Genomic DNA, 23924 nt, shown 5'->3' with positions numbered 1-23924 from the left:
GTCCCCCTGTCTCTCTGCCTCTCTCTCTCAAAAATCAATTTAGAAAAAAAAGAAGAAGAAAAAGAAAGAGGGATGCCTGGGTGGCTCAGGTCATGATCTCGTGGTCTGTGGGTTCGAGCCCCGCATGGGGCTCTGTGCTGACAGCTCAGAGCCTGGAGCCCGCTTCGGATTCTGTGTCCCCCTCTCTGCCCCTCCCTAGCTCATGCTCTGTCTCTCTCTCAAAAATAAACAAACATTAACCAAAAAATGGGTTTTTTTTATTTTGGGGTTTTTTTTAGCTAAGGAAAAAAAAAACTATTTTTGGTCATGCATGCCACATATTGAAGATCGTCCTTTACTGCCTCTCATCTGTTCAATCTCTCATGGTGAACCAAGAGTTTGGTCAAAAATCTAAGTGAAATCTTTCCAACATAAATTACTTCTAGTATTTTGATAATTTTTCTTGGGAATGTATTTTAAAAATGTGGACTGAGCATTAAAAGCATATGCTTCTAACAATCTTTTGTTCTCTTTTAAAGTTTGAGAAGGAGAGAGTGTTATATTAGAAATTGCAAACTTTTGAGTTACAAAAAACACATTTAAGGCCTCTTAGTGGTAAATTTCTATATCAGATAAATTCAATTCTTGTTTGTAAGGTTAGTGGAGGTTAGAGTAGAGAGATTCAGGGTATCAAGGCTTCACCCCAGCGAACGTTAGTGCATTGCTACCATTTCCTCATTATTTTTGTTCTTTAGCCTTTTTCTTCTTGATCATTCATTCCAAAATCTTTCTTTGCATAAATACCTGTTCCACTTAACAGATAGCTTGCTCCTGTCATGAATCAGACAATTCTCTGGCCCAATATATACTGGCAGTTTCTAATGGATGCTGGGTTAAGAAGGTGAGCTCTTTTGGGACACCTGGGTGGCAAAGTCGATTAAGCATCCGACCTCAGCTCGGGTCGTGATCTTGCGGTTCATGAGTTCGAGCCCCATGTCGGGCTCTGTGCTGACAGCTCAGAGCCTGGAGCCTGCTTCAGATTCTGTGTCTCCCTCTCTCTGCCCCTCCCCGACTCATGCGCGCGCGCTCTCTCTCTCTCTCTCTCTCTCTCTATCTCTCTCTCTCAAAAGTAAATAAAAACATTTAAAAAAAAAAAGAAGGTGAGCTCTTTTTAGAGTTTCAAGCTTGCTTCCATTTAGAATACTTCTTCATTTTCATCCATTCCTTACTAAAATAAAGGATTGGCCAATCAGAGAGATCATCAGACAGGTTATCAAAGACATATATCAGTTTTAGTTTTGTTTTGTTTTTTTAACGTTCATTTATTTATTTATTTATTTAGAGAGAGAGAATCCCAAGCTCCGCGCTGTCAGCGCAGACCCCAAAGCGAAGCTCAATCCCACGAACCGTGAGATCATGACCTGAGCTGAAATCAGGAGACAGCCGCTCAGCCACCTGAGCCACCCAGGTGCCCCTATATCGGTTTCAGTTTTATGTCCCATATCTTACTGCCCAAGTTGTAGTTAACAAGATTGAATTTTAGGAAAGTAAGACATTAAGAATTTTAAGACTGATAAGACTATCAAAAGATCAGTTGGAAATTTTCATTTCACTTTCTTATTCTTTATTTTGCCATATGTTCAGAGGAATCCTTAGTGTATCTGACAGGACATTTGTGTTTTCCAGGTCTCCTGCAAGCGCAAAATCTTTTAACGCAACTACCTCAGCAAAGCCAAGCCAACCTCCTACAGTCGCAGCCAAGCATCACCCTCACCTCCCAGGTCAGTTTTCTCCCACTGAGGATTACTTTCTCTTACCCGGATGTTTTGAGGGACTCTTGGACTTGGTTCAATTAAAAACACAACAGATCCCCACAGTACCCTAATAAAAATAATCCAAATAGTTTTCACACTGAGCAAAGATTCAAACCAAGACTTATCAGCTTGATAAAGCAATACTATCGGATTGATGTAGTCTTTGAAAATGTCCAAGGAGTTCCTGTTTTCTTCTGTATTTGTAAAAACTAACCGTGTTAGTGGCAAATGAGGACTGAGTTCTGGCTCGTCGACCATCCTCCCCTCCAGCCCTCCCCTCTCTGTAGTTGGCAGGAGAGCTTACCACTGGCACCAGAAACCCACTGCTTCAGTGAAAACACATCACGGTCCTCTGCCCTTTTGAAGAAACTGCAAAGAAGTTCCGATCCCCGTGTTTTCTTTCAACTTTGAGATGTTGCTTTAGCTCATTTCTACCAGAGTTTAGCTCTATCATAAAGTATAGGTCTAGACATCTTGAGATGTAAGCTTTAGACCTCTTTCACTTCTTAACCAGCTGTGACTTTGAGCACGTCGTTTCATTTCTTCATCTGTAAATTAGGTAATTGAACTGGCTGATCCTGAATCACTCTTCAGCTCTGATTCGCTTTGTCTATACTCTTGCAAGTTCTCACTAACATATGGCCAGATTTGACAAAATTCCACATCTGTTTATGATAAAAAAGAAATAACAAAAAACAAAACTCTTGCAAACTAGGAATAGGTTTCCAACCTGGTAAAAGTCATCTACAAAAAAAAACCCTACATCATACCACCAAGATCAGGAATAAGGCAAGGATGTCCACTGTCACCACTTTTTTTTTTTTTTACATTTATTTATTTATTTGTTTGTTTGTTTGTTTATTTATTTATTTAGAGAGCATGTGTGCACGAGCAGGGGAGAAGCAGAGAGAGAGAGGGGGAGAGAGAGAATCCCAAGCAGGCTCTGACTTGATTTCACAAACTGTAAGATCACAGCCTGAGCTGAAATTAAGAGTTGAATGCTTAACCACTTGAGTCACCCAGGTGCCCCAACTATTACCACTTCTGTTCAGCATTTTACCGGAGGTCTTAGCAGTGCAGTAAGACAAGAAAAAGAAATAAAGGACATGTAGATTAGGAAGGAATATGTAAAACGTTTTAATTGGCAGAGGACATCATTGTCTATGTTAAAATCCTAAGGGATCTACAAAAAACTGCTGGAATCAATAAGCGAGTTTAGCAAGTATGTAGCATACAAAGTCGGTGTTAACAATGATCATTTGGAAGTTGAACTTAAGAGGAAAAATATTTACCCTACTTACAGATAAATTTCACAAAACATTTGCAAGACTTATATGTAATTTTCAATAGTGAAATTAATCAAGACCTAAATAAATAGAGGGCTATAATGTGTTCATGAATCAGAAGACTTCGGTTGTTAAAACGTGAATTCTTTTCCAAATTGATCTATATATTCAACATAATTCCTGTCAGTACCCAGCAGCCTTTTTTTAAATAGAAATTTGCGGGGCGCCTGGGTGGCGCAGTCGGTTAAGCGTCCGACTTCAGCCAGGTCATGATCTCGCGGTCCGTGAGTTCGAGCCCCGCGTCGGGCTCTGGGCTGATGGCTCAGAGCCTGGAGCCTGTTTCCGATTCTGTGTCTCCCTCTCTCTCTGCCCCTCCCCCGTTCATGCTCTGTCTCTCTCTGTCCCAAAAATAAAAAATAAAAACGTTGAAAAAAAAAATTTTAAAAAAAAAAAAAGAAATTTGCATCATGTTTCTAACATTTATGTGGAATTGTAGAGGACGTAGAAAAATCAAATAATTTTGAAAAGTAAGAAAGTTGAAAGACTGCCTCATGTCAAAATTAATATAAAGCCACAGTAATGAAGACAGCATGATAACAGCATATGAACAGAAATGAAATAGAATAGAAGATTAAGTAGACCCACACATCTATGGCCAAAGGATTTTCCACAAAGGTGCCAAAGATTTCAGTGAGAAAAGGAAAGTCTTTGGTTATGTGTAGGCAAAAACAAACAAGCAAACAATTTACAATGATTAATTTGAAAAGGGTAATAAGACCTAACCTTCCAGAAGAAAACTTAGGAAAAAAGTCTTTGTGTCCTTGGGTAAGATAATGGTTTCATAAATAGGACACAAAAACACTATTCATAAAAGAAAAAAATTGACAAATTTAATTTTATAAAAATTAAAATCTTTTTGTTAAAAGCATAAAAGAAAAACCACAAACTGGAAGAAAATATTCTTCAAATTTATATCTGATAAAAGACTTGTGTCTAGAATTTATAACTAATTCACAAACTCAGTAATAAGCCTGACTTTTTAAAAAGGAGGGATGTGCAAAATATTTGAAAATACTTCACCAAAGAAGATACGTGAATGCCCAGTAACCATATAAAAAGATGCTGAAAATCATTGGTCATCAGGGAAACGCAAATGAAATACCACTACATACCCACTAGAATGGGCAAAATCAAAAAGACTATGATAGTACCAAGTGTAAAGCAACTGGGCTCTTTGATATATTATTGATGGGGTTGCAAACACTTTGGAAAACAGTTTGGCAGTTTCTTATACAGGGTACCTTATGACCTAGCAATTCTACTTCTAGAAATGAATGTCCACACAAAGACCTATATATAAATGTTCAAAGCAGTTTTACCCATCATCACACCAAACTGGAAATAACCTAAATGTCCATCGACTAATGAATAGGTAACATAACTTTTGGCATATCCATATGATAGAATGCTGTTCAGCAGTAGAAAGGAATATACTTCTGAAACATTTACCAACACGTATGAAGTTTGGAAGCATTATGTTAAGTGAAAGAAGCCAAACATAAAAGACTGCATACTGTATGATTCAATGTGTATGCATTTTAGAACAGACAAAACCATAGGGACAGAAATTGTATCAGTGCTTGCCGGGGGCTTGGGGGCTAGGGATGGGGAATGGAGGGCAAAGAGCATAAAGGAACTTCTGTGGGGGATAGAAATGTTTTATATCTTAAATGTGGTGGCAGTCACGTGACTACATACGGTTGTCAGAACATCAAACCGCATACTTTTAAATTGTGCATTTCATTGTGAATATGCCGCATATAAAAAATCAGGTTGGAGTCTTGCAAAAGCCTGTTGCAGCAGTTCCTCCCTGGCCTTCGTGCGCCGCACACAGTGGCAGGGCTGGTGTAGCGCCATCCTGACTCCTGCTCACTGAGTTCTACTCTGCCGTTTCTAGCTCTGGCCCAGTCCAACCTGAGGTTTCTGGAGCTGGGGTGACTTATCTGTAACCACCCCACCTAAAGGTACCCAAGCCATTTTTAGTCCTTTACTATTTGAGAACGGGGCTCCTTCAAGCCTGGAGATGAAATAACAAACAGTCTGGTGGTTGAGGCTCACGTCTACCTGTCAACCAGTCTCACCGCGAAGCGTGTAGCTGCATAGGATTCTAACGTGGTTGGTGCTGGTTTGGACTCCTCCAGACTGGTCAGGTTGAAAATTGCTCAGTGTCAACAACACATAACAGAGGTGAACTTGGCTGTCTTCATTGAAGCAGGATGATAGAGACTGGCTTACTCTGGTTGTAGGCCTGTGCGATGCCTATTGTGTAGTTTTCTGGCCCAGTTGGTTCCGTTGGAAAGAGCTTATTACTAACCAGGTCAGAGTTGGAGGTATTTGACGCATTTAAATTACAAGAAAACTCCTAGCCGGAGACCTCATTTGTAACCCTGGCCTGTAATCTCTCATGTGGCCACTGTTCATAGGAAGGGTCAACAGAGCAATTACGCCGCAGCCAGGGTAGTACCTTCTGCTAATGAGGACCCACAAGGGCAGGCTTTCCTCGGGGCGTGTGAGTAAAACAGAGTAGCCTTGTGTTTGTGTAAGAAGGAAATGGAGTATTTTCTTTAAAAGGAAAAGAGATCATTCTTTCATGTCCCCAAATAAATTGTAGATAGATTTAAATAAATATTTTAAAACATATAGAGGAAGCAAGCAGACCATTAAAAAGGAATTTTTGAGTTCGAAATAAGTGAAAGCTCTCTTAGATTTGAAGCAAGAGAAGATACTAGAAAGGAGGAAAAAAAAGTTCACCCAAATGACAATTTAAGGCTTATGTACCCTGAAAAATAAAAGGAAAAAAGCAGATTGGAAAAATTATTTGTACTAATACAACAGACAGAGGCTTAATCTATAACAATTGATGAGCTCTTTAAGGATGAGGGCAAGGACATCATTAATACATGTATGGGTTATGGATATAAATCCAGTCGATAAAAGAAATACAGATAATAAATGACACATGGGAAACTTTTACTTTGAGTAATAAGAGAAATTCAAATAAAGGTGATAGTGAAGTACCATGCACTCCTTCAGTTAGCAAAACATTTTTGAAAACTGCCAACACAAACCATGTGGAGGAAACTGGCATCATGTAGTGAGAACCAACATTATGGTGTGTATCAAAAGCTATAGAATTGTTTATGGTGTACCCTTTATCCAGTTACAGAAAATGACTTCTGAATTTATCTCAACTTATTACAAGGGTGGGGAAAAGAATCATGTGCACAAAATTTTTCATTCTGGCGTTAACTGTGTTAGTGAAAACATAAATGAAGAAGCATCTGTTAACAAAGAAAGTGTTAAATAAATTATAATATTGCCTCAGTCAGCCTTTGAAAATGATAATTATGAAACGGAGTATAAAATTATATATACTATAATTACAGTTAAAGTTGAGAATGTAGATCCGAGGGAGGGAGGTAATGGACAAGTTTAGGGCATTGTGGGTGGTGACAGTACATATTCATGGAGGTAGGCTTATCTTCAAATTCATCAAGATGTACACATTAAATATATACAGCCTTTTTTTATTTTTATTTTTTTTTAATTTTTTTATTTTTTTCAACGTTTATTTATTTATTTGGGACAGTGACAGAGCATGAACGGGGGAGGGGCAGAGAGAGAGGGAGACACAGAATCGGAAACAGGCTCCAGGCTCTGAGCCATCAGCCCTGAGCCTGACGCGGGGCTCGAACTCACGGACCGCGAGATCGTGACCTGGCTGAAGTCGGACGCTTAACCGACTGTGCCACCCAGGCGCCCCAATACAGCCTTTTTTTATATGTCAGTCATACCTGAGTATAAACAAAGTTTACTGCTTTGATTTTGTGCCTTGTGGTCCCTTCCAATGTCTTGATCATATCATAAAGGTTACTCTGATCTGTGAGATGCGTGCCTTGTAATTGAAGATTTGAAAATTGTTTACGATTTGTAAGAGAAACATTTACAGATGCGATAAACTTTGTGCAGCAAATTAAAAATAGGATTAAAAAAAAGGAAAGAAATTCAGGTCAGTGGAAATTACAAAAGAAAACAAAAAAAAGCTATTAAGTTATTTAAACTGTAGACGATTCACTTTTCCCCCTTAAAATTGTTTTATTCTTATTATTTTTATCATACCGTGTCACAAGTTGGAGATAACGATAGTGGTAAACAAGATAGATATATGGTCCCTGCTGTTTTGAGACTCGTGGTTTAAGTGGCATATTTATGAAATAGAGTCTTTAAAATAAAGTCTGGTTTATTACGTATACTCTGAATATGCATAAGATACATGCATTCAGAACACTTGAAAACCCACGTATCATGGGTTTCATTTTGGTGTATTTGTTTCCATGGACTTCCACGGAAACCTGAACTGGAATCCTGGCAGGCCCAATCTCGCGCGCTGCCCTTCTCCCGGGACGTTATGTCGTACCTCCCACGGTGTCACGTGGTCCGCATGGTTCTTCGTGAACGGAGCCGTTTCCTTAAGTTGTTCCCTTGTGACGCATTCCAGTTACAAACCGAGGTATCATTTTTGTGCGCTGGTTCTTCTCCTCCTCTTCCTTGTCACAGCCAGCAACCCCGACGCGCACAATAGCGGCAACCCCGATTCAGACACTTCCACAGAGCCAGTCCACACCAAAGCGAATTGATACCCCCAGCTTGGAGGAGCCCAGTGACCTTGAGGAGCTTGAGCAGTTTGCCAAGACCTTCAAACAAAGACGAATCAAACTCGGATTCACTCAGGTAGGACGAACCCACCGTTAACCTAGATCTCCCTCCCCGACTAGGTCCAGGTATGCGCTTTACGTGTCCAGGGAAGCTTCGGAGGAACAGTATATTCCCTGGCCCTGTTTTTTGGTTTTAGACTGCGGCTTTTTCTTAGCCACATCCTGCCCTCATAAATTTAGACTGTTATCATATATTCAGTTATGAATGTATGATTTAATGTTAGATTAAAACCTTTACGATTTCTCTCAGAACACAGGCCTCTGAAGTCATAATTCGGATGATACCGATACACGGTGAGGGCTTAAAAGATATGTTTGGGGCTGCTGTAACTGTAGTGAGGGTTTTGTTATTTGTAGAACATCTGGTTCTAGGCCTTAGGGCTCTGTCTGCAAGAGTGAGAGAATAAAGATTGCAGGGTCTCTTATAGTAGCTGAAAGGGGAAAAGTTTGAAAGACTTGTTTAAAAACAGATTTTTGGGAGAGAGAGAGAGAAGGAGACCAAATAGAGAGAGAGAGAGAGAGAGAGACACACACACACACACACACACACACACACACAATAAGGCCAAATTGACACTAATTAAACAAATAGGAATCTGGTAAATCTGAAAAGTCCAAATGAATCAAAATCCAAATTAATTTTTTTTTAATGTCCCCTAGCAGACAGCTTTTAATGTGGAATAAGTTTAATGGTTCAAACAGGCATCTGGGTATATAGCGTTTTTGTTCCAAGCACTACCACTGACTTACTCTTTGATTAATCTGTCACAGAGAATAGTTTTAAAGCAGGAAAAGAATTAAACGGGTAACAATGATATAAAATGATAGAAGATCCTTAGATGAAAAAAAGTTACTGAAGTATAGATCGGGTTGAGTGTTTTTATGCAATCAGGGGAAACCTGATGTTTTCTTAGAATATGATTACTGTTTGAAGGTTAAGTCACGACTTAAACACTAAGTTGAAAGTAAAGTTACGCGCAGCAGTGGTAGGTCAAAACCCAGGGATCTATCCCTGTTTGTTTTCTGTGTGTTTTTAAGAACAGACTTTTATTCCTTATGTTACTTTGGTAACTTGTTTTTGCTCAAAGCAATTAATTGTGTATTAGAAACATGAAATGATTTTTTTAAATAGGTGGAGTTTTAGAAAAAATGCAGTTATCTTTGTGAGGGGTTTCAGTTGTGAAGAAACACATTACAGTTCAGAAAGGTTTTAATGCTTTTGAAGCGCTTAAACCATCTGGCCTGTTTTTTCCAGAAGAAAGCTGAGGATACAACTAGATCGGTAGAGGTAGGTTAAGCTTGAACAAGTATGAGGTTGGCATATTTAGCAGTGCTGCAGCTTTTAGGCTATTAGCACAGCATACTCTTAGGTTCCCTAGGAGATTGTTGCCTCGGTGATACGCCAAGGATATTAAGGCTTTTAAAAATCTTTACCTTTGACCCACCTAGTGGTTTGCCTTTCTGTGGCATTTGACCCAACATATTGCCAGTGTTGGGTCTCCTGCTCTTTCTCTTTTAGATAAAGGAGCTTCCTTGTGGTCTGGTGCTTTATGGTTTTATCCTATTATTTGGTATAATTGTTACTTGTTTTTCAGAATGACTTTGACTTGCCAGTGGCAGCATTTCGCAAAACTTAACTGCGTGGATTAAAGCATATATTTCTGGTGGAGGATGGGAAAGTCAACCTTTGTTTTTAAGTCACACGCTCCAGTTGTAGACCTTCAAAGGTTGCTTTGTATCCAGTTTGTTTATATATACACACAGGGGAACTTCCCTTCAGCTTGCTGGTTTAAACAAAAACTCCCTATCTTCTCTGAGTAAATAGACATGTTATTAGAGGTTTTAAACAGTAATTTTCTAATTACTTAATTGGTTAAAGGATTGCTCTAGATGTCACTGTATACTTGGGAGGCATACCATAGTATAACACTTCTGTTGCGTGTAGCACATTCGTTATTTCCTAATCCCGATCTTTGTTCCTTTTTTTCCTTTTGCTCTTTTAAAAAATATCAAAGAGATACAACTTAGTTCAGATAATGTGTGAGGCAGCTGCTTAAAACGTTTACAATTGTGAGGAAGAACCCAACGTGGTAATTACAAGAGCACTGAACTGAGCATCTATCAAATTAATGAGAATTGGTATATTAACTGAGAGACCTGTTGCTTTTTATTCATTTAAATAATTTAAATATGAAATAAAATTGTATTCTAAATCTCAAGTGGATTTGTCATAGTTGTAGTGAGCTGATGGCGTAGCTTTATTTAGGCACAGCTACCATTTAGGGCGTTGTTTATTTTTATAATGATGTGATTTTTGATGGGTTATTTTTGTTTACTTACTAATTCTGTTACTTTTCATAGGAAGATATCATAGAGGTTTTTGAGAAATTCTTAGCAAATTACGTAGATACGGTGTCAGAAGACATTTATTTTCATCTGACCACGACAACAGACCTTACACTCAAAGAATTGCAAGGTGTAGTTGGCCCCACCCAGCTTTCTAGAAAGCTGTCATCTAAACAAACAAAGTGGCCCAGAACATGAATATATGTGACAAACAAAGTATGTTTAGGGCCTGAAATACAGTAGGCACTTAGTGAATATTTGTTGATTGAATGAAGATTTAATACATATTTGGAGAGATCGATGCTGAACACCTGTATCTACAGATACACTTGTATATAAATATAATAGATAGCATTTACGCCCCGCTCGCTCTATCCTGGTTCTTTCAGTTTTACTATAATTGGAAGGAGGTCAATGAGCAGTCCATTTCTGTTCTACTCGGAGATAGTATATTCAGAGTTGTCAATAAAACTTTCTGTGATGATGGGAATGTTCTGTATTTGTGCTGTACGGTACGATAGCCACTACCCACGTGTGGCTGTTGAGTCCTTGAAAGGCAGCTAGTGGTGCGGAGGAACCGAGTTTTTAATTTACTTGATTTTAATTAAATCTAAATAGCCCCATCAGGTGAAGTTCAGATGATCTCTGTACCTTATTGTATTTTATCGTATAGTTTGAATATTTTTCCTCTGTTAAACTTCTTGTCAGAAGTTGTGCACCAGTAAGAAACTGGGAGTTTAAAAAACAACAAAAAAAAGGTTTTTTCCTTTCCTTAACTACCACCTAATGTAGGTGCTAATAGGCAATGTAGTATCCAGAAGATGGATTGGTGGGGGTAAGGGGGGAATCAAAGGACTGGGATAATCCCAATTCAAAATAAGTGTTGCCACAATGGTCGGGAGCTAAGTGTTTCATAGTGGTATTGGCCGTGTAGTGCTTAGAGCTAGAAATGTTGCCTTTCTGGCCTGCCACTAAACTAATTGAAATGAGAGCGTGAATCACTTAAACTCCATGAGTTTCTGTCACCTGTATATAAAATAACTATTAAGATATGGCCTTTTCCAGCCTTAACAAGAGAGATTCAGCTGGAAGAAAAGTATTGTATACATTTCAAAGGTTATAGGCTTATAAAGAAAGTCATCTTTTGTAATATATTCAGGGGATCATTGTTCTATTGCTATAAGGTTACCAAGTTTCCAGGGCCCATGAAGGTTTAACTAAATGGGTCAAACCTCTCTACTGTGAATTTCTCTCTCTATAATGGTTACAAAAGTAGTCTTTTAGGATACCTGTTTTTGTAACCAACTTTGAAATCCAAACTAAGGGTGGAAAATAGATTTTTCCACTGCTTCCAGAAATACTTTATGGGCCTGGGGTTTGGGGTGGGGGGGGGAGGCGCTCAGGGGGATGGGGAATGAGGCATTATTTCTCAAATTTAAAATGATTTATAGGAACTTTGGTTAGTTCAGAAAGACCTGAAGTTATCTAGACAGTTACATCTGTTAACCCCGTAAGTGGTAACGGGGAACTGGTTTTAAAGATTATTTAAATCATTTTAAGTGTATCCATTAAGGGGCTTGTTAGATCACTATCTTTTGAGATTTGGAAATATTTGATAATCTTGATTATTACGTGAAGTAACAAGAAGAGACTCAAAATGAGAGAAGATGGGAGTTATGAATTTTGTCCCAAATCAAGGCCTGACAGGCTTCATTGAATACTGTGCTCAACTTAAAGGTGGATGCTTTTGTGGGACCCTGGAAATGGAACGATTGTTGAGTCTTTGTCTAGATCAGTTACTGGGGCAGCAGCAGCCTAGAGTGAAGACTCGGGACGTTAGTGAGACAAATCTCTCTCCCTCTCCCCCTCCTGCTCTGTGTTACCGTGCAGGGCGATGTTGGGCTCGCTATGGGTAAGCTGTATGGAAATGACTTCAGCCAAACCACCATCTCTCGCTTTGAAGCCTTGAACCTCAGCTTTAAGAACATGTGCAAGCTAAAGCCACTTTTGGAGAAGTGGCTCAATGATGCAGGTGAGTAAGTGTACGAATTTTACAGGGGAGTTGTTTACACCTGGGCTTATGTCTTCTAGTACCGCAGAACGTATGTCTTATTGGTACCGCAGAACATTGAAGCTCACTAACCTTGGGAGGATCAATATAAATTATGACTCCATAAATTAGAGAACGAATTCGTTTAAACCTAGTAATTACAATGGACACAATCAGTAGTCATTTGTAGCCTTAGAATATTTCTTGTATTTGAGCCAGGTTAGGGATAGTTGAAGGAAGAGGATGAGAAGTCCTAGGTGTTTACATACACTTGAAAAACAAATTTATTGGTTCTTCCCTGATGAATTATTATAAACTTGTTACTGATCAGATTTCTGCTTTTTTACTAAAAATGACCGCGTATGGTTTATATACACAATGGAATACTACTTGACAATGAGAAAGAATGAAATCCTGCCATTTTGCAGCAACGTGGATGGAACTGGAGGGTATTATCCTAAGTGAAATAAGTCAGAGAAAGACAGATCCATCATATGTTTTCACTCATGTGGAACTTGAGAAACTTAACAGAAGACCATGGGGGAAGGGGGGGGAAAAAAAACAGTCACACAGAGAGGGAGGGAGGGAAACCATAAGAGACTCTTAAATACAGAGAACAAACTGAAGGTTGATGGGGGGTGGGGGGGAGGGAGAGGGGAAAATGGGTGAGGGGCACTGAGGAGGGCACTTGTTGGGATGAACACTGGGTGTTGTATGTAAGCGATGCGTCCCCAAACCAAGAGCACACTGTATACACTGTATGTTAACCAATTTGACAATAAATTATATTTTTCAAAAAATACTTCCTACATAAAAAGCTGAGCTTTTAAAACCAGCTGAGCTAGTTTTAACTTGTTTTATACTGAGTTGCCTTACGGAAAATTTGGATTGTGAGTCACAGAATCAGAGACTCTGAGAGCTATAAGGAACCACAGAGATCTCCTAGGCTTTGGTTGTCATCGTAAATGTGAACAAAAGTCAGGTCTTTGGGAAAGACAAACCTGTAATTCCCACCCTTCAACAGTCTGATCCATGGCTGTGGGTGAGGCCTCAGCATCTGTAATCTTACTGAGTTCCACAGGTGAGAACCTTTCGTTTTCCATAGGGTGTAAAGAAACGCAGAGATGTCTGTGATGTGACCAGGGTCATCAAACTAGTAAATGACAGAACCTTGTTTAAGCTTCAAAGAATTTAGAAAGATCTGTGGTAGTGAATGATGTTTTAATATGGGTTATGAAAACCCTCCTGTGCTGGCTCTTAGCTTAACATATTTTGGTCTGTTTTGTTGTTACTGTTAATATATGTATCATATGCATGAGTCATGCTCAGCTAACTTGATTTCTGTGTTTTCTTCTTTCTTACAGAGAACCTCTCATCTGATTCGGGTCTCTCCAGCCCAAGTGCCCTGAATTCTCCAGGGCTGGGAATGGAGGGCTTGAACCGTAGGAGGAAGAAACGCACCAGCATAGAGACCAACATCCGTGTGGCCTTAGAGAAGAGTTTCTTGGAAGTTAGTAAAGTTTTTACTTTTCATGTACATGTGATTGTCTGTATAATATTAATATTAGGTGCTGTAGATGATGTAATGATGGACTTGTCAGCCTCGGTCCTGACACATGCTTATAACGTAGCGGAGAACATAAGACAAAGGAAGTTACCGAACATTGGGAGCAGAACCAGAGGCCTCCAGGGCTCAGGAGAGTCCAGGCGCGTATCTGCGTGAGCACCAGTGTGACAGAAGAGACCACAGCTGCCGTGGGATACGCAGGAGCTGCACAGGCGGGGAGAAGTGGGAGGAAAGCACTTTAAGCAGAGGAAGTGCACCAGCAGAGGCATCCAGGGAGGAAAAACCTCCCAGATTTGGCAAAGCACAAATAGTGCGATTTGACTAAATTCCATTGTCTGTGTGCCTAGAATAGTCGTTTGGGACTAGGCCACCAAAGGCCGTGGATGTCAGGGGTTAAATAAAGTTAGTTCTGGGCGCCTGGGTGGCTCAGTCCGTTAAGCGTCCAACTTGGGCTCAGGTCATGATTTCACGGTTCGTGGGTTCAAGCCCCACATTGGGCTCCGCGCTGACAGTGTGGAGCCTGCTTGCCATTCTCTCTCCCTCTCTCTCTGCCCCTCCGCGACTTGCGCTTTCTCTCTCTCTCAAAATAAGTAAACTTTAAAAAAGGAAAATAAAGTTAGTTCTAACAGGTATTTAGCCTCTTTTGTCTTTGTTTGTTTGTTTGTTTGTTATTGTACCAGGCAATGTCACAATCAGAGCTTCCAAAAAATTGTAACTTTTCTAATTTAGAAAAGGCTTGAGCACAGTGGAAGGAACATTGAATCAGGAGTCTCTCCACTCTACCGCTTTTATTAACTATATCAATAACTGTGACTTCACTGTGTCAAGTCACTTGATTTCTTGTGCTACAGTCCCTGTCTCTGAAATACCTGCCTTTCCTGCCCCGCAGGCTTATTGCCTACCTCGTGTGGTCCTAGTGAAATCATGTGCATGGAGCACTGACAACCTCTTAAATTCCTACTAACATATAAAGTTGTATGGATTATGAATTTTATTCAAGATTAATAACCCTTAAGATGAAAAAAATAAACATTCAAGAATACAACTTATTCGGGGCGCCTGGGTGTCTCAGTCGGTTCAGCGTCTGACTTTGGCTTAGGTCATGATCTCACGGTTCGTGAGTTCAAGCCCCGCGTCAGGCTCTGTGCTGACAGCTCAGAGCCTGGAGCCTGCTTCCGATTCTGTGTCTCCCTCTCTCTCTGCCCCTCCCCCGTTCATGCTCTGTCTCTCTCTGTCTCAAAAATAAATAAACATTAAAAAAAGAATACAACTTATTCTTATTTAATACGATTAAGTTTAACAACTATATGTTGATAAGAATGTTTATCTATAAAAGTTCTTTGTTAAAAGTATGGCCAGGGGGCGCCTGGGTGGCGCAGTCGGTTAAGCGTCCGACTTCAGCTCAGGTCACGGTCTCGCGGTTCGTGAATTCGAGCCCCGCATCAGGCTCTGGGCTGATGGCTCAGAGCCTGGAGCCTGCTTCCGATTCTGTGTCCCCCTCTCTCTCTGCCCCTCCCCCGTTCATGCTCTGTCTCAAAAATAAATAAACGTTAAAAAAATTTAAAAAAAAAAAAAAAGTATGGCCAGTATGGTTTTATATATATCCCAACTTCATCCTCCCATTTGTCCCTCTCCATTTGTTTATTTATGTCAGCAGTTTAAAAAAGTTATTCCAAAAGATGGGTTTTTTTCTCCTTTAGAATCAAAAGCCTACCTCGGAAGAGATCACCATGATTGCTGATCAGCTCAGTATGGAAAAAGAGGTGATTCGTGTTTGGTTTTGTAACCGCCGCCAGAAAGAAAAAAGGATCAACCCACCGAGCAGTGGTGGGACCAGCAGCTCACCTATCAAAGCAATTTTCCCCAGTCCAACCTCACTGGTAAGGATAAAAAATAGAGGACGCAAGCTCAGGGACTGATTTTTATAATTTTACAAATGATCTATGAAATCAGTTTATTTCATAATACTCATTTATTGTGTATATGTATTCATGCTAAGTATGCATGAACTTGTATTTTAAATGTCGCCAAGGTAATTCAGTCTCGTGTCGTCGTTAAGCCAAGAACTTCCTGATCTTTCTTTCTTAAAGTGAACAATTTTAATTCTTTCCTATTTCATGGTGGCTCCATTATTCTCTTCTCTAGCGTGATTTATAGGTTACTCTGCAACTGTGGGAGCAAATTTGCTGCTGACTCCAGTTAGCTTAAAAAAAAAAAAAAATCTTTAGTTGCTTCTTATTCACGTTGGGTTTTAAAGCCCGTATTATTAAAGTTACATGACTAAGTCACAGCAAATTCCGAGATAATGATTAGCTCTGAACTTGTATTAAAACAACCGTCTCCTGTCTTCACCCTCAGGCATGTAGGCCTTTCACTGATAAGCTCATTGAGTAACTTCCGCCGATTGCTCTAGAACAGTATTCTAGGCTGAGGGGGCGTTCCCTACTGCTGCAACTCCCTTGAGCTTAAGGACGACCGCAAATGTGAGTCCACACTTCCAACCAGAAATTCCAGAGCTGGAAAGATTGTGGAGTTTGCATTTCTGAGCTTTCCTTGTTAATGTGTCTTATATCATTTGAATGTCATTCTATCCGGGGATGCTTTTTAAACTAACTTCGCCCATGGAGCTGTGAAGTGAAGGTTGTGATTGTTGATTAGCAGGGCTTTCGTCATGAAGTTCATAAGACCGCAGTTAGGACAGCTTCTCAGGCACTAGATACAGTTCTGTTTTATGTAGGTGACAATTTTGTGTTTGGGTTTTATTTGTACTAAAAGGAAGACAGACAGTATTTCTTACAAAATTGTGGAAATACTTTGTTATTTCAAAAAGAAACTGTCAGTTTTTAACATTTTTGCTTCACCTTCTTTCCATGCTATCATTTCATTAAGAAACAAAAACAAGACAGTCTTGTCCCCACAGGGTCAGAAAAGAAAAAGAAATCTCAGAACCCCTGATTCCCTGATCCCGTCGAATAGTTTTCCTGTGTAGATTAAGTTGATAAATAGCATAGTATTCCTTCCTTGCCTTGCCTGTAGTATATCTGACTCCACATTATTGGAATTAAGGAATTTTTTTATTATTTCTTTTAAAACCCTCGGCAGAGCCATTTCTAGTATCAGTGAAAAACCATCTTCTAATAGCCACCTTCATACGTAGGTCTGTTTTCTCAATTCTAAGATCAAAAAATGATTATAAAATTATTTCCTCTTAGGCCTTTTTAATTATGTTGTATCTGAAATTTGAACATTTTTATAGGCAAAATACATCTTTGATGTGGATTTAAAGTTTTGATTTTTTTAACTGCTTTTGCATATTTTCACTTCTGGCCTCTAGGTGGCAACCACGCCAAGCCTTGTGACTAGCAGTGCGGCCACGACCCTCACTGTCAACCCGGTCCTCCCACTAAGCAGCGCTGCGGTCACGAGCCTGTCTGTCACAGGTAAGCAGCCGCCTGGCTGAGCAGCTGTTGGACACATGGTGGGCCCGTGACAGGTCTCTCTGAGAACTGTGAACTAAATTGTGAATTAGGGCTCTGACTGCAACTTTTTTTTGAAAGGCCCCGTACGAAAACCTGAACTCCAGAAAACAGGCATAATTAATTTCGTCAGAAAGAATTCTCTCACATAAAGATTTTCTTGTCTGTTCTGTTCTTTCCCACATTACTCTTATCTTCGACATTGCTCCCGGAGTTATCTTTCAAAACTCCCAACTTTTTTCCAAGTAACTCCTCTCCTGAAAAACTTTCTTGCAGTGGCTACAGCTTTTTGTATTCAGGAAAGCATCCAGATTGATCATCAGTTCATCGAAGGTTATTTCCAGTCGGGATCTTATCTTCCACTGGTCTTTTGTCCCTTTCATCCTCAACACACGGGAAGGTTCCATCCATCCTTTTGTAAATATCCCCACAGCCTACAACGCTACCCCAGCCTGCACTTCTTTCTGAAAGCAGTGAAACTGCTCCAGCTTAGGTATCAGTTCTTTCTGGAAATACTCTTTAGCCTGCCCAGGAAACTCTTCATTCCCACCTGATTGTATTTCTTGTACTTCTGTCTTTCTCAATAGATTTTGCACTTCCCAAAAGATCTGAATATTCTTTTTGCAATCTCAGTGCCTACTTTGGTGCCTGATGCATTCGTTATAAAATGAATAAACTTTTTTCCTTTGGCCTCCTTTAAAAAACACATTTCCCAAGTACATTTAAAATAACTTAGGGGCGCCCGGGTGGCTCAGTGGGTTGGGCGTCCGACTTCGGCTCAGGTCATGATCTCACGGCTTGTGGGTCCGAGCCCCGCGTCGGGCTCTGTGCTGACGGCCCAGAGCCTGGAGCCTGCTTCAGGTTCTGTGTCTCCCTCTCTCTCTGCCCCTCCCCCGCTCATGCTCTCTCTCCTTCAAAAATAAACAAACATTAAAAAAAAAAAACTTTTTAACTTTTAAAAAAAGTTTTATTTTAAATAAATAAAATAAAATAACTTAGTGTTGGTGCACCTGAGTAGCTTAGTTGGGTAAGTGTCTGGCTCTTGATTTCAGCTCAGGTCATGATCTCACAGTTTGTGAGATCAAGCCCCGTGTTGGGCTCTGCACTGACAGCGTAGAGCCTGCTTGGGATTCTCTCTTTCCCTCTCTCTTCCCCTCCCCTGCCCTCACAGTCTCTGCCTCTCAAAATAAATAAGTAAAAACTTTAAAAAACAATAAAACAAAACAACTTAGTGTTGTCATCAGAAGTTTTTTAGGGGCACCCGGGTGGCTCAGTCGGTTAAGTGTCCAACTTCAGCTTGGGTCATGATTTCACAGTTTGTGGCTTCGAGCCCTGTGTCGGGCTGTGTGCTGACAGCTCAGAGCCTGGAGCCTGCTTCGGATCCTGTGTCTCCCTCTCTCTCTGCCCCTCCCCCACTTGCTCTCTGTCTCTGTCTCACTCAAAAGAATGAGTAAACACTAAAAAAATAATAAAATAAGTTTTTTAGTGATATATGATGCATAAAGCATCCTATAATTATTCACCAGGCTGACTACGTGCTAGTAAATCATCGAATGGATTTGTGATATTTCACAGTCAAGCTTGAATTTAACCTAGAGCTGGGGAATTTGATTTTCTTCACCCATGTTTTGAGTTTGTTATAGCACTTCTTTGCCTCTATGATCTAACTGAATGGCTTCATATAGTTATTAAGTTTCTAAGTTACTAGGAAATCTCATAACTTTATTTATTTAGAGTAGTACTTCTGGACCTCTTTTGGGTCTTAGAGCTCTTTGAAAGTTTGATGCAAGCTTTAAACTTTTCCCCTCACAAAAGAGACACACCCACAAGTTTTAGTAAAATACTAAGGATGTTCATGAATGACAACCCCCATCAGTCCCCACCTCACAAAAGCCATTTTTGGATGCCGTAGGAGTAGAGATTGCAAGCTAAGAACCCATGTTTGAGAGTACATAGTATTCAGCACTTCGGCTTAAGCCAACTGGTGGGGATGATTGCTGTTGTGTTGGGCATCAGGAACACGAAACTCCTGCATCTGAGGAACCCACCATCCACCCTGAGTGCCGTCATCTGTTCACCTTCCCAACAAATTGTAAGTCCTGTTACGTTAGGTCTAAAGGTAACCATCTTTTGCAGAAAAATTCCTAATAGTTCAAGCATTAAGAACAAGCAGCTTTGCAGATTTCCTAACAATGTCGCAACAAATCTGAAACAGAAGGTAATTTTTAGGAGATACACAGACTCAATCTAGCTAAAACTTTTCTGTCAGTTTTTGATGATCCTAGCTGGCCGGTCATATTTTCCTAAACTCGGTTACTCAGCCCATTTATGTGGATTTAATTATAACTATTTTCTGAAATGTTGGTAACTTTTTTTGGAGTGAGTTTTTTTTCTTCAGTTCTTAAAAAGTTGGAACGTTCTAAGAAACTCAAATAGGCAAAACAGTCACAATGAACTATTTTTATCCTGCCTTTAAAACATTTTTTTATATATATGGGCAATTCTAATAGTGTTTAATGTGTCCTACTTTTTTTTTTTTACTTCTCATCTTTCAGTAAGTGTCATCCCTGTTACAGTTTTTTACATTTCTACCTTTTTTTATAATCTTTTTTTCTTTTTTTTCGATGTTTATTTATTTTGAGAGACAGAGACAGTGTAAGTGGGGGAGGGGCAGAGAGAGAGAGAGAGAGAGAGAGGGGGGGGGGAGAGAAAGAATCCCAAGCAGGCTCCAGTGCAGAGCCTGATGTGGGGCTCAAACCCACGAACCGTGGGATCATGACCTGAGCCGAAATCAAGAGTTGGATGCTTAACTGACTGAGCCCCCCGGGTGCCCCTACATTTCTACTTTTGATTTGCCCTTATTGTATTGAATGGTTGTACCAGAATTTCGTAAACATTTTCATGTAATGCTATGATGGTTAAGTTCCACCTACAATGACCAGCTTTTGCATTTGAGTCCCACAAATATTGCATCTCAAGAAACCCCTCAGTCTCCCAGCCACAGAACTTATCTTTCTTGTTCGATATTATTGTATTCTTCCTATCTAGCACACCATCTAGAATGTAAGCTACCCAGTAATTATTAAAGGAATGAAGTTTTCACTTATAAGTAATGCTATAGTGAGGACCTTTGTACAAAACGGTTTTCTTAAGTTCTTTATTTTTAGGTAATTTCAGATGTACGGAAAAGTTGCAAGAATAGTTCAGACAAATACCAGATCTCTTCCCTTAGATTCTCCAAATGTGAACATCTTACTGTATTTGCTTTTTCTTTCCTTTTGCTGTTTCTCTTTCTGTGTATGTGTTTTTCTGAACTGCTTTAAGAGCAAGTGGTGGACATGCTGCTTTACCTGTAACTACTTCATTGTGTGTTACCTAAAAAAATAAATTACCGTATATAACCAGAATACAGTTACCCAAAATCAGGAAATTAACATTGAGTCAGCACTAATATCTAGTAAACAACTCACATTCATATTTTGCCAGTTGTGCCAGTAATGTCTCTTAAAACGCAAGAAGATCTTTGTTTTTTCAGTGTTTGTTTATTTTTTGAGAGAGAGAGAGACAGAGTGTGAGTGGGGAGGGGCGGAGAGAGAAAGAGACACAGAATCCGGAGCAGGCTCCAGGCTCTGAGCTGTCGGCCCAGAGCCCGATGCGGGGCTCGAAGCCACAAACGGAGAGATTATGACCCGAGATGAAGTCAGACACTTAACCGACTGAGCCGCGCAGGTGCCCCTAGCACGAGAAAATCTTAAATCATGCCTTGCATTCAGTTCCTGTGTTTCTTTAGCCTTATTAAACTGGAGACAATATGCGTCCTTCGTAGTGCTTTAGTACATTGATTGTTTGGAAGAGCGTAGCTGTTTACTTTGTACATGTTTTGTCTCACATTTCCTCCTGAGTAGATTCAGATTACGCACTTTGGGCGAGAATACCACAGAAGTGACATTGAGCTCTCCTTTGTGCATGATATGAACACACATGTTGTTTATTGATCCTACTACTGCTGGTATTAACTTTGATAATTTTATTAAGGTGGTGTAGGTCAGGATTCTCCATTGCATAGTTATTATTTTATTCCTCATAGTAAATGAGGGATTTGAGACTGTACAGACACCCTGTTTTTTTCTCAAACCTTTGTCCACTGGTGTCCATTGATGATTTTTGCACGGATCTCTTAGGATTCTCAAATAACTGTGTGATTTCTTCTACATTTATTAGTTGCCTTCCTTACCTTTTTCCATATGTTAACTCCCTTATCAGTGACCATGAGAAACCTGGCTCTTGTTATTTAACAAGATCGTTAACTGCTCAAACCTGTAGTGAAAACACAGTGGTTTCAAAATTGCTAGCCCATGTTTCTGAACAGAAAAGGCCTACTAATTGGAGTTCCATGTTTGTTTAGAGTTCTTGTCTTTAACCTGAAGGTATGTAGTCCCAATGCTGTGCTCAGAAGTTATTTCAATTAGGTCTTTTTATATAGCCTCTTCAGTGTAGTTACATTATTCATTTGAAATTCCGTTTGTTTTGCTCGTTTTCAACATTAGTGTTGTTCCTCTCATCCTTGTGGATTTTTTTTTTTTTTTAAGTACATGAGATAATAGCATATCATCAATCATTGATTTCAAAAGTCAGGACTGTGCAGTAATTTCTCTTCAGAATAATGTCATTCCCTTCTCTTGTGATTCTCTTTCTCTGACAAGTGAGCTTGGAATCTCAGGGCTCTGTTGAGGTGAGTAACTCTCACCTCTGTCATAGTCTTCTACTGTGTCCTTCCGGACTCTAGTTGGTTTCCCTACCACCTAATCCCAACCTCTTTCTCATTTCTGCAAATCTCTCAAAATCTCAAGTTTTCTGATACCTGTCCCCAGAGTTCTTACTCCCTTTTCTTTAACCATCATCTGGGATAGGATTTTAGGAACGAAGCGAAAAAAACCATATCCTCACTCTACCGTCTTCTAAGAGAAATCTTGTCTGATTGACACATTCTCATTTTCCAGTATTTAGCATAGTGCTTGGCACATTGAAGCTCCCTGGTAAGCGTTTCTAGAATAGACCTAAGAATGATCATGACTGTGCTACTCCAGAAAGATTGTGTTCTGATGTGTATCAAAGCCTTGCAAAAATTCAACAGAACAGCCTTTAATAATCTCAACTAAACACGCTCTGCCCCAATTGTTTTTTTTCCAAAACAGGATTTCATAATGAACCATATGCTGCCCCACACCCATTAGCAGTCCGTCCTCATTTACCCCTCACCCTCCTTCTGGTTGCTCTACTCTGTCTGTGGTTGTGCCTGTTTGGGACGTTTCATACAAATAGAATCACATAATATATGGCCTTCTGTGTCTGGCTTTTTCCATTTAATACAACATTCTTCAAGGTTCATCCATGTTGTAGATTGTATCGGGACTTCATTCCTTTCTATGGCCGTATGATATAGCATCATTTTGCTTATCATCTATGACTTGATGGACATTTGAGTTGCTTTCAGTTTGGGGCCATTTTGAATACCTGCTGCTGTGAGCATTTGTGTACAGGGTGTTATGTGGACTTGTTTCCAGTTCTCTTGTGTATGTGTTTAGGAATGGAATTGGTCTATTATGTGGCATACTAGAATATTATGAACAACCTTATGCCCCCAAAAAGTAAGGCAATTTAGATGAAATGGACAAATTCTGAGAAAGACACAAATTATCAAAACTGACTCAAAAAAAGGGAGAAAACTTAAATAGACTTAGGTCAGCAATGTAAATGAATCATTAATACAAAGATTTCCCCAGAAAAAAAGACTAGGCCCAGATGGCTTTGGCAGCGAATTCTATCGGATACTTAAAGAAGTTAATCTTCAGCCATCTCTTCCAGAAGATAGAGGAAACACAACTCACTGTAGAAAACCAGTATTACCTTGATACTAAAGCTGGGCAGAGAGACCACACAAAATTATAAACCTATATATTCCTTATGAAAATATGCACAAAAACACTCAGCAAATTTTGGCAAATCAAATCCAGTAACATACAGAAAAGATCATACACCACCATCAAGGGGGATTTAGCCCGGGAATGTAAGGTTGGTTTAATAATAAGTACACATTAAATAATACAATATACCATAGCAGCAGGAGAAAGGGCCAAATCCACACTGTCATCTCGGTGGTTATGAAAAAAGCATTTGACCGAATCCAACAACCAGTTCATGATAAAAACCTGGAATAGAAAGGAACTTCCTCACCTGGAAAAGAACATTAAAATCCTACAGCTAACACCATACTTACTGGTGAAAGACTGAATGCTTTTCCCCCTAATATCAAGAACAAAGCAAGCTCTTGCCGACTTCCATTTAACATGATGCTAGACATCATAGCCAGCTTAACAAGGGGGAAAAATTAAAAACATTCAGTTTGAAAGGAGAGAAGTTAAACTGTCTTTATTTGCATTGTTCTGTGTATGTAAAAATCCCAAGGGATTTGTATTTAGGACTAAGAAATGAATTGAGTGTTGTTGCAGAATACAAGATCAATCTACAAAAATCAGTTGCATTTGTATATTCTATCAGTGAATGGACCAAAAATGATATTACAGAAATAATTTTATTCATAGTAGCTTCGAGAAGAATAAAATACCTGGGA

General features: G+C 39.6%; 1 protein-coding gene across 2 annotated transcripts in view; it reads left to right on the top strand.

The window, feature by feature from the left end:
* The window catches only part of POU2F1 (POU class 2 homeobox 1), a 91306-nt gene that overhangs the window by 53647 nt on the left and 13735 nt on the right, over positions 1-23924 (top strand). For both annotated transcript variants that reach the window (XM_040451773.1, XM_040451772.1), the window contains exons 8-13: positions 1666-1760; positions 7697-7870; positions 12091-12232; positions 13615-13760; positions 15518-15697; positions 17152-17257. In XM_040451773.1, the coding sequence (XP_040307707.1) occupies positions 1666-1760; positions 7697-7870; positions 12091-12232; positions 13615-13760; positions 15518-15697; positions 17152-17257 (843 nt within the window). The remainder of the gene's footprint in view (positions 1-1665; positions 1761-7696; positions 7871-12090; positions 12233-13614; positions 13761-15517; positions 15698-17151; positions 17258-23924) is intronic.

The sequence above is a fragment of the Herpailurus yagouaroundi genome, unplaced genomic scaffold, assembly GCF_014898765.1.
Source record: "Herpailurus yagouaroundi ecotype Mexico unplaced genomic scaffold, PumYag 205, whole genome shotgun sequence".
Taxonomy (NCBI): domain Eukaryota; kingdom Metazoa; phylum Chordata; class Mammalia; order Carnivora; family Felidae; genus Herpailurus; species Herpailurus yagouaroundi.
The sequence above is the reverse complement of the archived record's forward strand: the minus strand, read 5'-3'. Positions and strand labels throughout refer to the sequence as shown.